We start from the raw sequence: 15,149 nt of genomic DNA, 5'->3' as shown, positions 1-15,149 counted from the left end.
ACAAATTTGTTGGAATTTTATCATTTCTGATACTTCTATCTTTTTTTCAAGATAAGACTGTTATTACAAATGTTATATTAGGCGACTTTCGAGCAAGGAATTAATTTTACCACATTTTTTTTGTAGTTATATTTCAAATATGATTTTGATGGAAGGTCAACTGGGATTTTAACTAAGAATTTTGATTTTTTTTCCTCAATTATATTAATACTATACAGTTTTTAAGATAAAAATGTCATTTGATCAAGGAGGTCAATTCAGACCCAAATCTTTTAACTGTACTTTTGATTTCTTCGTAATTTAGTTCAAATCTGCTTCAGCGCAACCAATAAAATCACTGTTTTGAGTGTTATTAATAATAAAAAAGATTGTGAACCGTTAATAACATATATTTAAAAATAAAATTCCCAATTTGTATTTCAACGAATTTAGCGTTACATAGTCGGATACTTTTACCACCTTTGTAGCACTTGAATATACATACATATAATTTATATTTACGAGTATATTCTATGACATGTTGCCGATGCAGTTTATGTCCATGAATTCCCAAGTTGTTATAACTTCTTTTTTTAGTTCCGGCCAACCTTCAGGTATTGTTTCAGAGGATGAGATGAAATAGAAATTTTGTAGCGTGTAAAAATGCGATGCTTTAACCGGATTCGAATCCGGGACCTTTAGATGAAAAGCCGAGACGCTACTACTCGCGCCACAGAGACCGGTAAATTCTTCTTATCTACAGTAAAAAGCTCGGTCGTCTATTTCAGGTTGGGTTTTCTCAGGTAGTAACCGTCCCGCTCGGCAATTAAAATTGTGTTCGTTGAGTGATTAGAGATCGTTCATAATTTTACGGGCACTAAAATTAGGGTCTCCTGACTTCTTGGTTCGGATGGTATTATATTTCTATATACTAATAAATATACTGTTAAATTATTTTTGACAGGAATCGTTGATTTTTTTTGCAGTAGTTTTTTCCGATATAATTCTTCAACAATATTAAACGATGATAGAACTTAGATAAATAGAAACAAAAATATTTTTGTGTATATAAACTTCCTTTTTATAATCACAGAGAAATAGGTCACGATTACGTCGCAGAACACCTGTATGAAATTGTTGTAATCTATTTATTTTTAAAGTGTATAATATTTGAAGAAGATGTTATGAATTTAGAACACCTAAGCAAATAAAATAGTAAAAATTAAAATATTTTAAACTGAATATACTAGGAAGGTGGAAGAATAAGAAATACATGATTTTATTGCTTACTTGTTCTTATAGTTTTAAAAAATAATTTTCAAAATAAATAAATAATTAGAATCTTACATAACAACTTAGCTAAAACCGTACGTAGTAACCTTGTAATGTTAATGTAATAGTCATGTTTAAAAATAAAATAATAAATTAGAATAAATTTTCCTTTTCGTGTAATTCAAGCATTTTTACTTCCGTGCACGAAGTAAAGGAAGTATTATGGTTGCGAAAAATTTCGGTATTTCAGATTTCAACGGAAATATCCATTTTGAACATCCCTGAATCCATTTGGACTATTTTCGGCGTGACGTCTGTACGTACGTATAACTCGTACGTACGTATCTCGTATAACTCATAACGATTAGCCGTAGGATATTGAAATTTTTGATTTAGGACTGTTGTGACATCTAATTGTGCACCTTCCCTTTTGATTGCAATCGACTGAACCAAAAATGTCCAGAAAACGCCCAAAATCAAAAGACTTTTTGATTTTGGACTTTTTCTTAACTGCAGTAATAAGCCCTCGTTGAGAGCTTTTCAAGATATGTCATAAGTGGTAATTATTTTCATTGATTCCAGAGTTATAGCCAAATAAACTTTAATTAATGAAATATTTGGATCTTACAAGAAGGCACATCGGTTCGAATCAGACTTCTTTTTTTTATCTTTTTTTTAAATTTATAATATTGATTTATTAATAATTATTAACCTATGACTGTAAAAAAACTTTTATACGATGAATAATAATTCAATAACAAAAAAATGAAAAAATATAAGTTATTAATGAAGTAAAATTTTGTTTTTATTTCATTTTAAAAAAATTGTGTGTATTTAATTTAATAGGCGTACAAGGAAGTCATGTGATGTTCACGTCAGATTTTTTTATTTTTGATACGATATACGAGTGTACACATCTAATCCCGATACTTCCACTCACTGACGTACACTCCTCCTTTAAACCACTTTCATTCTCTTGCTAGTTTCGCTCTCCAGATCGTCTACCATCTGTATAGCAGTCTTCCTTTAGACCTCTTCAGCATCTTCGGATACTATTTTAATATTTTCGGTGACCATCTCTCATTTTAGGATTTTGTTATATGGCCTGTCCTGAGTATTATTCTATTTATGTCTTCCAGTTTTGTTTTTTCTTCTTAGTTCTTGTATCTCCTAATAATCTTCTGGCCATCATACTTCTGGCCATTGAACTTCCCTTGCTCTTAATTTCGTATTATTTCCTTTGACAGCGTCCAAGTTTCACGATGTTAAATCATAGGAGCATACACGTATTGAATAACCTTGTTTTATTTAGCATTTTTACATCACATTTACGTACATCCCCATAATTATTAAATGCTTTCCGTTTCAGTTTTTCTATTCACTTCTAATAGCTCTGGAAACATTTTCTAGTTTTTATCTTCCACTTATTTTTTCCTGCTCCTTCACAATTTTGAAATGCATTATTTTAATTTTCCTTAATTTTCGCGATAAGGATCAGATTTCTAATAATTCTTTCATAATTTCACTATCTTCAAGCAGCTTCCAGTTATCACCACATCAACCGTAACTCTTTAGGGCATTCAGTCATTCTTCGAGGATATTAATACCTTTCCCTGCCAATCTAAACTCATAAAGGCTTTTCTGATCGGGCAATGAGAATGTAAAATTATAAAAAAAATTGTCTGATTATTCTCGGAAGCTGGAAGAGTTGTAACTGTATATAAAATATCGGCGTATCAGATTTATAAATAAATAAATTTTCTTTTAAACAAGATTACATTCGACGTTGGGAAAATTTACTTTTCTAGAAAAAATAGAAGTTTTGATATAAAAAAAATTTTAGTCAGGATTATTGCTGTTATATAGGCCAACAAAAATTCTGGTGTTAATATTTTTAGAGCATATTCTAAGAGAATTTTTTTTAAATATCGGTGTTAAAAATCAGTTTGTTTTAGAGTATACATTATATCGACCATGCAACGGTTAAAATCTCTTCGGAGTTTAGAAAATATTGATGATATAGATTTTACTTTTATCATCAGATATATTTGTTTCTGTGAATATTTTCTGTTTTTTTTTGTTTTTTTTACCTGTAATTTTGGAGATATTGGTAAAATTTAATTAACCCCCTTCCATCCATTAATTATTTGCTAATCTCTACAGATCGGCATAAATATTGGACTGTATAAAAACAAATCGAATCCATATTGTTAGAGCATTCAGTTAATTCTCTTTTTTGATATCCATATAGATATGGGTAAAAATATTTTATCTTATTTTTGAAATTTGATCATTATGGACTGCGTTATAACTTTTATTTCGCTTTTAAATTTTTCTAATATTCGTTCATCATTTATTGTACCGTTCCTTTGTTTCGTTTTACCAATCAATGGATCTTAATTTGTGATTTTTTGATTTAGGCTTGAAAATTAATTTTTTTTTTAATTTCCCTATACTGTATTTCTTCTTCAGAGATTGTTTTCCCCTTAAAGCCTTTTGTAACTTTATATCAAGTTATATTAGTTTTTCTAATTTTAAAAAATTAATATTTTCTTCATCCATCTATTTTTTAAAGATTCCAGTAAAATATTAATCTTTTATTTTTTATTAAATCTGAAAGTTTATCATTTTTTCGAAATTTTTTATATTTTTTTATTCAGGTTTCGTTCTCTTTTGTGGTGGGACATACAATTTTTCTGTTTCTTTATTTATTATTAATTTTTCTATTTCACTCTACATTTTAGGTTTAAACATTCCATTACGTAAATTTTGGTTTTAATTGTGGTGTTATGTCTTCCTTATGAGTTAATGGAAAGGTATTTTTGTTGAAGATCCCATTAGTTATTCCTTACGTTTTCTCAAATTTCCCGATTCTTTCATGGATCTGGGTTTTTTCTAATCTCATAAGACCACGTATAAGCTTGCAATTACAATTTCTTTTTCTGATGTTCATTTTTCCTTTCTTCCCAATATTTTCTCATTCTAAATGAATGTGCTTTTCTCTTTCTTCACTCCAATTTAAATTCCGATTTTATGTTTTCTTTCAGCCTGAGGGTTCTTTATTCATTTTATCATATCTCTCTATAATCACTTATTTTCTGTAACTTCAATTTTGATGTTTTCATTTTCCTTGCCTTCCTTTAATTCTTTTAACCGGATGTTGTTTTCTTTTTTCGAAATATTCCTCTATCTTCATTCAATCTTTTAATGTTACAAGCTTCTCTTTTTGAATGTTGTTGATCTTCTTTGAATTTTCTAGTGTAGGTTTTATCGCTTTTAATTTATATTCTCCATTTACACTAATCGAGGATTCTTCTTAAAATGTTCCTTTTTTTCAATAGTCTTCATGCAGAGTTCTTTCTTTATGGTAAACATATTATAATGCTTCTGTCTGACTTAACCACAGTTTCATATTGTTTTATTTTGGTAGTAATGGATGGTGTTTTCTTATTATATGTATTTTTATAGATCTGATAAGTTGTTTTTATCATTATTTTAAATATATAGTAGATTTTCCTGTTGGTGCAACCATATATTTAAATTAATCAACTCTTCTAATTTTTCCATGTTTTCGTTTTCATCCCCGTACTGTTATCTTTTCTGTTTCTAAATTATAACTTCTGTCTTTTCAAAAGAATTCTGTAATCCGTCTTTACAGACTTTTTGCTGTATCTATTTTTTTTTTCTTTTGATAGAATCGCAATATCATCCGCGTAAGCCAGAACATCTACTTCTGTCCTTGATTTTTCTAATTACATAATTAATTTTCTTTGTAATTTTTTCTCATTTTCTTATTAGATATTTTTTATTATTTATTAATTTTTATTTCTTGTAAAAAAAGGATTAAACACATATAAGTATATATATATTTTTTTATTATTCGGAGATCATAAAATATCTAAAGTAAATTATAATTATCGATATGAAATGCTATATTTTTTAATAATACTTAAATATTATCTTTTTTCTAAACTTTTTATTTTCGTGGTGCGCATGTCATTTTTTATCTTTTAAATTGTTTTCCTGTTCGTTAGAATTATAGTGGTATTTGATAACAGGAATGGCAATTATAAAGTTCTCTTTTGTTATTTTTTTATCACTTTTTATACTGTGTTAACGACTGTTCGAGTTGTATTGTTTTTTATTAATTTATTTTACTTTCTAAATTAAGCTCTTGATTTTTTTTTAAATGGTGAATTGTGTTTTGTTATGACTCTTCGTAAAATATTAAAAATTTGTGCTTGGTTAGGTGAGTGATGATTTACTTATATTTTTTACCCCGTTTTTTTAATTGAAAATTTTATTTGACTTTTTATCGGTTTATTGGATTATTTAAGTGATAAGATTAAATTTAGTTATAAATCAGTGAACTTGTCAGTTTTATAAATTAGGTTAAGTTGTATTAATCCACTAACAAAAAAGCTAAATTTAAAAATTCTTTTTAAATATATGATTGTTTTCAACTATGTAGTTTTGAATGCACTCCAGTTTATCAGAAACAAATTGAATAATACTATTATTTATTTAAATGTTTATATCATTTTATTATTTATTTTATTACTTCAGTTTTTCTTTAATTATTGGATTTTACGTACTTATTTAACCTTTTCTGATTAAGTGATTGTAGTTGCAGAATTTTATCAACAACTTGAGAAAAATAAGGATGGCTTAGTAAAATTCTCCGGCTAATGTGACGTCAGTTTGAAATACTTTGATAAAAAAATTCACGTATCATTAATTACTTTTTAAGTGATGTTTTAAAACTCGGTACTTCAAACCAAAAGAACATAGTGCATATCTAGAAGGTATGGGTCGCTCTTCCTATATGTTAAAATTCAGTATCAATATTCTTTAATTTTAAAGTAGTTTTTTTTAAACTTAAATTCTTTTGCAAAGAGATCGGATCGTCTCCGTCATTTGTCAACCGTAAATTACAGTTTGTATTAATTCGCTAACTTAATTTAATCATAAGTTTAATTCTGCATTTATAATTTTTAAATTGAAAACCAATACGCCACGATATCAACAAGAATTTGTTCATAGACGTCTACGTTCGTGTATCGCTGACACCACAATAAGAATCTAAGCAGTGGTTTATTTGTAATGTGCCATAACATAGGTGGTTGATTGATGCGATTATAATTATTCCGCAAATTTCGAATCGTTTTACACGTTAATTGTTGACACAAGAAGGATATCATCATGAATAACTGGTAACTAACAGTCCGAGCCGCTGCTTTTACTGCGTATAAAAGCACTCTTAATATCGCAATAATAACCCGCCAAATTATGGGGTAAAATATGAGAGAAAATTTACGTCTACTGTTTACCTTTGTTCACCGATTCGTGTGATTTCTTAATCCAAATATATTAGCTGCATATATTTTAAACAAGCAGTTTGGCCGATCGATTCGTGTGTTATGATTTATTTATGTTATAATTCTTGGTCGCTAAATATTTAATTTGGAAATAAATAAATAAATAAGACTGTTTTTCGAATAGCCAACTTTGATTGACGCGGTTAAAAAAATATTATTGACGTTTGCTCGTATTCACGGTACACACGCATGCTTCTAACCAGCGTTGCCTGTCAGTACAGTGCGATTTCATTTCATGTCCGCTTTTATAGATGCGAGGATTTTATACTAATACAAAAAATTAAGGGACACCTATATTTTATGATAAAAAATGATTGTATTCAAATTACTACAACTTTGCAATCGAAAGAGGCTTTCAGAGATGAATAAAACAAAAATAAAGCTTAATTTCTCTACTTTTTGACATTATACTTCAGATTCCAAAATTATCAAATAGAAAATAAAAACAGTAAGAAGAGAAGTTTTAAAAATTTGTAAGTTTTTCTTCGTGTTTGATCGAGCGCATGGGGTAAACGAAATTTTTTCAGTAAACTGCATTAAAATCGTTAAAAGTTTAAGACTAGCTTTAATTTCTCTTTTTGTATGTCTCTACGATTTTTCTGAATTGAAATATTCCACTTTAAAGAGAAAAAGCCACTTTTATTTTTAATGCTACATAACTCCCGATCTAAGCAACGTATTGATATTGTTGACTATTTGTTATTATTCAACTATTTGACTGTTGTTGTATTTGATATTATTAACTATTTGTTATTAGTCTACTATTACTATTGACTAATTGACTATTGTTGCAATTAAAAGCAATTGTTGTATTAAAAGCAATTTTAATACTTCCAAATATGATTAAATATGCGTTTTAATTGATCTCATTTAAAATGTAAGTTTCAACTCAGAAATAGGACATGCCTCGTTTAAAAACTATAGTTGCAATTGCTATTTTTAAGAGCGCATCTTAAAAACAGCAATAGCAATTATTATTTTTAACAGTGGTAAGTTTAAAAATGTTGGGGAGCTAGAAAATTTTTGATTCTGAATGTGGGCGGTGGTGAAAAAGTTTAAGAATCAATGAATTAAAGTAAGTAAGTTATTAATAAGGAGAGAACACTGTTCGAACAACTGTTAGGAACAACGATGTATTACTAGTTTTAAATATTTCACTGTACATGAAAGTATTACTAATCAGTTTGCATTATAAATATATTAACCGATCGAGAATACATTTATTTTGCATTTGTAATGTAATTTAAAATATTCAGTTCGATTGAAAGTAATATTTACAGGTTTTCTTAATTTTTTCAAACATGAAGATTATTTTATTTATTCAGATACAGGCTCGTACTAACTTATTTATGTACTCGGAACAAATGTTCGAACTTTCCCTTATTCCTAGTCTGCTTGAAATCTGAATGCATTGATTCATTGGGCTGTTCGTTGTAGGGGCCCAGTCCCGTACTAGTTCTGGAGCAAAAGTCAGGAACGTGGAAAAAAACAGCGGCGTAAACCTTTGCTGTTATGTTAATTTCAAATAACTTAAGCGAAAATTATTGATATTATTCTTGTAATCTGACTTTAGAACAGAGGAAAAAGAGGAATCGACAACTTTTCGGAAATTTGTAAAATAATTGACAAATGGCTGACATTCTGCATCTGCTTTGAAATTCACTCGCAACAAATCAACTTTGTTTAACAAAGTTTTACGTGCGTTCCCATCCCACCCGGCAAAAGATGGTTCTCCGTAGCTTAGTTGATTTGCTGTTGAACATCGCATGCGTTTGCCCGATTTAAACTTTCCTCTTCGAACTTCAGCATATGCTTAAAAAATCTCATGTAAACACCACATGACTTCCTTCTACGACTATTTCATTACAAATACACTTTTTTTTTAATGAAAAGTACATAAAATTTTATTTCGTTAATAACTTTGATATTTTTTTTATATTTTTTTTTATTGTTATTGAATAATTATTTATCGTAAATTTGTTTATAATCAGAGAGATTTGGTAATAAATCAATATATTTAAATTAAAAGAAAAAAGGTTAAAAAAAATAGTGAAGTCTGATTCGAACAGATATGCCTTGTAAGATCTAAATATTTCACTAATTTATCGTTGAAAAGTTCTCAGTGAGGGCTTACTACTGCAATTAAGAAAAAATTCAAAATCCAAATTTTGGGCTTTTTTGGACACTTTTGGTTCAATCGATTGCATTCAAAAGGGAAGGTGCACAACTAGGTATTTCAACAATCCTAAATCCAAAATTTCAAAATTCTACGGCTAATTGTTTTGAGTTATGCGAGATACATACGTCACGCCGTAACTAGTCAAAATGGATATTTACGTTGAAATTTGAAAACCGGCATTTTTTGCGATCACAATACTTCCTTTACTTCGTACAACGAAATAAAAAAGTGTTGACAACTCCAAGCATCAAATGCAATTCTGGGGTTTGGGATGATATCATTGATTTTCATATATTCGCTTCGAGCAAGAATTGGTTGGTGAATGCAATTTTCATATAATTTCGCCTCTTCTTTTTTACTCCCGGCTACTCTTCATGCCCCGTATTGTTTCAAACAGCTTGAAAGCGTTCGCAACAGAGCAGCATTGTGTAATTCGTTCTTATTATGTGCAGTGCACCCATGTAAAAGGAAAACAGCTTGAATGAGACATAATCCCCACCAACAAATTAGCTAATTTCAAGTCTTTGACGACTGAATCTTGGCAATTCATTAATCTTCAATAACGCCCACAGTTTGGACACGTTCTCACGATTTTCTTGTACCCCTTCTGCCGAAGAAATGATATGTAGCCTTTCAACTCCTGAATACTTAAATTTATTCGGAACAGTGGCATCTCCGTATATTTTTTCCGATTTTCGTTTTGGTGCGTGTTCATCTGTACTTTTCGCTTGCGCTGTTACCTCTTCCACTTCACTTTGTAAATAGACATGTCGTTAAAAATCTTCCACCACCGTCTATACCTGTTTTTACACGACCAAGCACTTCATTACGCATCCATTGTACTTCGGCAAAAGATTATCATTAAGTTTTCAACAGGCAATTTTATTTGTGGAACAATTAACACCAATAACTGAACTCTGTTATGTTTTAAACAATTAGTATTTGTTTTAATTGTATTGCAAAATTAATGTATTTTCGAACAATTTCGAAAATACGATAATATAATAATTTTACGATAATGTTATAATATTTTAATAACGGGTTTACATAGTAATCCCGTTATTAAAATATTATAACAGCGTATAACGTAGGGTATAATTGAAATGAAAAATAATATAATTCACGTTAAAAAACTGTAAAACGATTTCTTTTAAAGTAACAAAGAGGCGTTTTAACTTTTGTTTTGGAAATTTCTTCTAAAGGGTTAACTGTCATATCCAACAAAAAAATCATAGGTCTTATATCAGTCGAATTAAAAAGTGGTTCAAGCCCCACAGCTTTATTATGTAAACATTCATGATAAAAACACGTTCATTTGTTTATATCTGCAAGCAAAATTTATTCTATACATAATATTTATGTAATTACATATGTAGTTAAAACTAGCAGTATTTTAGTGGTTGATAGCTAACCCAGATGATTTATGATGTGCAAGAAGGAGTTTTTATTTAGAAGTTTGAAATCTTTAATGAATTAGGTTTTTTCAAATATAAATAAAAAGTCATACAGAAAAATTAATTATTAAAAATAATTTACTGAAACTCGTGTTTTATTTAAAAAATTATACGGTTACGAAAAATTTATTTACTGTTTAGTAGTCTAGCCAACCGGGCTGGTCTATTAGTTAACTCGTAGTCGCAAATCATTTGCTTATCAGCTGCTTTTCGAAGTCGAAGGTTCTGAGATTCGAATCGTAGTAAAAATTAATTGCATTTATACGGATTTTTACGGAAATCTGTGTACTTTGGTGGTTGGGGTTCAATTAACTATACGTCTCAGGAGGTTGATGTGAGTCTACACAAATGTATTCCTTTTTAGCATGTTGTGCATATCATCCCCATCTCATTGTGCCACGGGAGGGTTTGCTTACTGTTCACTAGTTGAAAACGCTAAACCACTGTCTAGGTCTAGTGGTGAACGCGTCTTCGTAAATCGAAGTCGGGAGTTCCAACGTTCAAATCCTAGTAAAGGTAGTGAATACTAGATCCTGGATACCGATGTTCTCTGTTGGTTGAGAATGAACCTTTTCATTCTGAACCTTTTGGTTGTGAATGAACACCTTTTCGATGAACCGCACATTTCAGAAATGGTCGACCTGAGACTGTAAAAGACTACACTTCACTTACACTCGATACATACGTATCATCCTCTGAAGTAACACCTGACGGTGATTCTCGGAGGCTAAACAGGAAAAAAGTTGAACACGCTGCAACGTTCACATTAGGAAAATAATACATTTAGTAGTTCACGAGAATTAAGTTGATAGTTGTGTTAAATTTATCTGTTGTAACCTTATAACAGCTATCTTCGACAATATATGAATGCGTTTCCTATTATAAAAAGGAAGTTTGAGTTTAGTTGAGAGATGTACCAAATTTTACCTTTTAATGTATTACACTGTGTAAGTAATACGGAATACAGTGTTTCCATTTCACAGTAGAGTCTCGCCAATCCGAATTAATGTAGACTGCAGCCCCTCGGATTAAATAATGTAGATTTGATAAAGTAGAAATGATATTTGTTAATGTTGTTTATGAAATGTACAAATAATTTTTGTAATATGCCTGACAATAGTAGTCTAATTATATAAACAGAATTATTAGCTTTTAAGGACAGACGGTCAGCTTACAGTGAAATTTATTGATGCCCTTTTGCTTAGCGTAGGTGGGATAGGTCAACACCATAAATCCAAAATGGCAGCTTCCAACTCAGCTCCATTTTGGTGTAGTAATCTCCGTTTACAGTTTTTCGAATATTTCAAGTAGCATATTTTATATAGATTAACAGCAGCCGATTGGTGAGCATTCTAGTCTCATAATCAAGAAGTCTAGATTCAAGTCTCTATGTCGTTTTTTATAAACAATTTTTTTTTTTTTTTAATAAAACCGTTTCTTTGCTGAAGGATGGATTCCATATTTTAAGAAGTAAATTCCATTTAACGTTACTTCGAACTTTTAATTTATGAAACGTAGTGGGTTTTTCAAACAGTAAATGTGTGTGCTTCACTTATCCAGCTCTTTTGTCACCTTTGCTTATTTACCATTATCTTCGTCGCTGATGGTCCACTATTTTTATATCATGTTGTTAGTAATTTAAACTAAATGTTGAATTTAAATTCACTAATACAATAAATAAGGATTACATTAATAAAAATCCGCAAAAAAAAAAAACATTTTAAAACTGAACGTAAATTAAATTTTGTTCACTGAACTACATAAAAACGCTGTTTTGATGAAGAACAATTGAGGGTCTTTAATTGTGTCGCTGATCTGATGACATACTAAAAAAAAATTCTTTTTAATTTCAGTAAGTCAGTGTTTACAAACGGATTTGGTCGACTCATTTCCTGTTAAATACTTTAATAGATTAATTCTACCTAATTATTTTGCAATACCTTGTAATAAAATTCAATTTTAGTTAGATTATTCAGAAACAAAGACTAGAAATCAAAATCCAGTTCGACAATAGGGCTATCAAATATGTATGATAATATTGAAAATAATAATTTTATAATACTGTATATTTTTAATCATTATGAGATTCGTCTTTGGATTATCAAAGCTAGGCTTTCTGTGTTTATCTTGATAAAAATTGTTTTATTGCATTTATATTATCTTAAAATTTACTCTTCTTTTTTATTTAATTAGTTTCGAGCATACGCGTGCACACGTTTCGTGTATGTTGTAGTTACGGATTTGTTTGCGGTATTACGTTATCAGTGGTATATTTCTTTTTATGTAATTTTCTGAGAATTTGTTCAAAGATTTAAAACAGTGCGGTATATAAAAGCATACGCTTTGTACTCTTTGTTCTCATTGAACAAAGAGTAGGGTGAAAGTGATGCCTACAGGGTGTCGATAGCCTGGCCTGCATGCCTGCCTACCTTCTTCTCTCGTGGAAGTAGATTGATTGCTTTCTTGTCTCTCTGACTTTTTCAATCGATCCAATGGTATAGGCCGTCATATAGTTAGTCTTTGTTGATGATTTTTTTTCGCATGTCTTTCTTTTTATTTTGTTATCGTATGATTATATATCTCTTATTTTTTAGCCGCTGTGGATTGAAAATATTAAATATTATTTTATATTTTAAACCGTCAGCACGTGTAAAGTTTTAATATAATTGAGTTTTATATTTCATATCTTAATAATTATTATTATTAAGAATAATAATTATTATTCTTTTGATAAAATATATGGAATATCGTTTTTAAATTTAAATATTTATTACTACTTGTGTCGTACATTTATCAGCAGTAAATACTCGTGCGGTTTTAAATTATGTTTTTTACTTTTTTTATCTATTTCTGTTATATGTAAAATAACTTTTAAAATAGCTTTAAAAATAACTTCAAAAGAATTTCCATATGCAGATTCATTTGCTTGTTTTATATTGTACCGATTCTGCCGTCAACGTATTACCAAAGTTGTGAAATGTTTTGTGTAGAAATACTTATCCGAAATACGGACCTGAACGTAGAAACTGTACGTTATGTATATCGAAAGATTATTTTCTTATATATATTTATATGTATATGCCTATGTATATTTTTGGCTCGAAAATTTCCAAAATTATCAGATCAATTTCATTGTAATGTAGTTATGCTGTGGCAGTCTATCTAAAGCTATGCATGTGAAAACTTGATTAAGGTTGATTGAATCATTTTTGAATGATTCAATTCTGTGCGCTTATGCATTGATTCAGAGAGGATATTGAGTTAAAACTACATACTTGTGTTAGGGTCTATCCTCGTTAATCGAACGTATTTATTGGGTTTTACTCTGAATATGAGTGCGTTTCTAAATGTGAAATAGTTAGGGTGTCGGAAACGAAAAGTCGAGCTTTCAAGAGTTTTTTTTTTTATTATGCTTTAAGTTTAAAATTACCTGAAACATAATTTCACAACCTAAAATGTATTTTTAAAAAAAAAGTATATATTTTTTTTTTGATAATGTATTTTCACTTTCCTTGCATCATAGCTCTAAAACTACGCTGTACGAAGGAAAGTATGCTAATCACACACAAAAATGGGGTGTGGGTTTTATTTGCATTTTTCGACGTTTCATGTCCTACGGACCCCATAAAAAAACCTCTGGGAGGAGACCGATTTTGTTAATTTAATTTGGTTTTAAAACTTTTTCAGTTTGGTTTAACATTGTTGACAGTAGATACCGCAGATAAAGAAACGTCAATGTTCCAACTTGTAGCATAACGAGCCACGCTATCAACTTGTCCCGTTAAAATTTTTCCCACTTCAAATTGAGCGTAACTCAAGAACTACTCCAATCATCAAATTTTCTCATGTACAATTTCAGATAGACTACACTACAGCATACTCGTATATAAATTTCAAGGATATTTATTTAGGATTTTTGGAGATTTTTGAGCCACAAATTTTATACTTAGGCCTATATATATATATATATATATATATATTCAATCATAAATTACCCCCGCCCGAAAAAACAAATCTTAGGTACCTTTATTCATGATATTTATTTTTTAACTGTATAAGGATAAATAATGAATACCAGGAAAGCATTATAACTTTTTTTGTCAGTCGATTTTCTTATAAAAGGACTTATTAGTAAAATGATCATAAAACAAAATTATGCTCAAAAATTGTTTACAAAAGCTTTATTAAATCTAAAATTAGGTAGCCATTCCGATTGTTAAACTATCATTTTTTAAAAATACTGCGGAAAAGTATATGTGGAAAAGAGATAAATAAGATTATCAGTGTATGTTTTATTGTTCTAAAAACACCTGGCTAAAAGTACCAGTTTTATGTTTTGTAGATTCGGTTTGTTTGCCGGCTAATATTTTTCTCCGTTTTAGCCCGTACAGACTACGTTATTTCAACCGATTTACTTTTTCAGTCTCTTTGTCTCCTTCGACATTTCTGAGGGCGTTTCTTTTCTTTTTTCTGTCAAAGTATACTTCTTCCGTTGTTTTTATTTTTCCAGAATATCTGTAATGTTTTGCAATTCCTTTTTCGGTGATGAATGTTCATTGATATTTTCTTTTGTGTTATTTTCAGTTCTTCTCTGACTCTTTCAGTTTTCTCTGATCAAGTTGTTATTGGTTTTAGCGTTTTAAAGTATGTAAATAAGCCTGTTTACCGGCTTGTTAGGGTTCTTTGTATGTTACCGTAGAAGTCGATTCTTGTTTTTCTGATAACATCCGATATTTCTCTATTTTTCATTTTCTCTACGTTTATTGTTGTGTCTTGTGTTTTCTTCTCGCTCTTTGATTGGCCTTAGGACTTTCTGAGTATACTTTGTTCTTTTCTTTGTAGTTTATCGATTACAAATTTCTCGTTAAATGTCAGATTCAGGTGCAT

The 15,149-nt window shown here is 29.6% G+C and overlaps 1 protein-coding gene across 13 annotated transcripts in view; it reads left to right on the top strand.

Annotated features, from left to right (window-relative positions):
* The window catches only part of ATP8A (ATPase phospholipid transporting 8A1), a 453,786-nt gene that overhangs the window by 211,094 nt on the left and 227,543 nt on the right, over nt 1–15,149 (top strand). Inside the window, exon 1 of one of the 13 annotated variants that reach the window (XM_075356441.1) lies at nt 5,342–5,500. The exons of the other annotated variants lie outside the window; for them this stretch is intronic. Coding sequence (XP_075212556.1) covers nt 5,461–5,500 — 40 coding nt within the window. The 5' untranslated portion in view covers nt 5,342–5,460. Of the gene's footprint in view, nt 1–5,341; nt 5,501–15,149 lie in introns of those variants that run through there. 13 annotated transcript variants of the gene reach the window in all.

The sequence above is a fragment of the Lycorma delicatula genome, chromosome 2, assembly GCF_047948215.1.
Source record: "Lycorma delicatula isolate Av1 chromosome 2, ASM4794821v1, whole genome shotgun sequence".
NCBI classification, from domain to species: domain Eukaryota; kingdom Metazoa; phylum Arthropoda; class Insecta; order Hemiptera; family Fulgoridae; genus Lycorma; species Lycorma delicatula.
The sequence above is the reverse complement of the archived record's forward strand: the minus strand, read 5'-3'. Positions and strand labels throughout refer to the sequence as shown.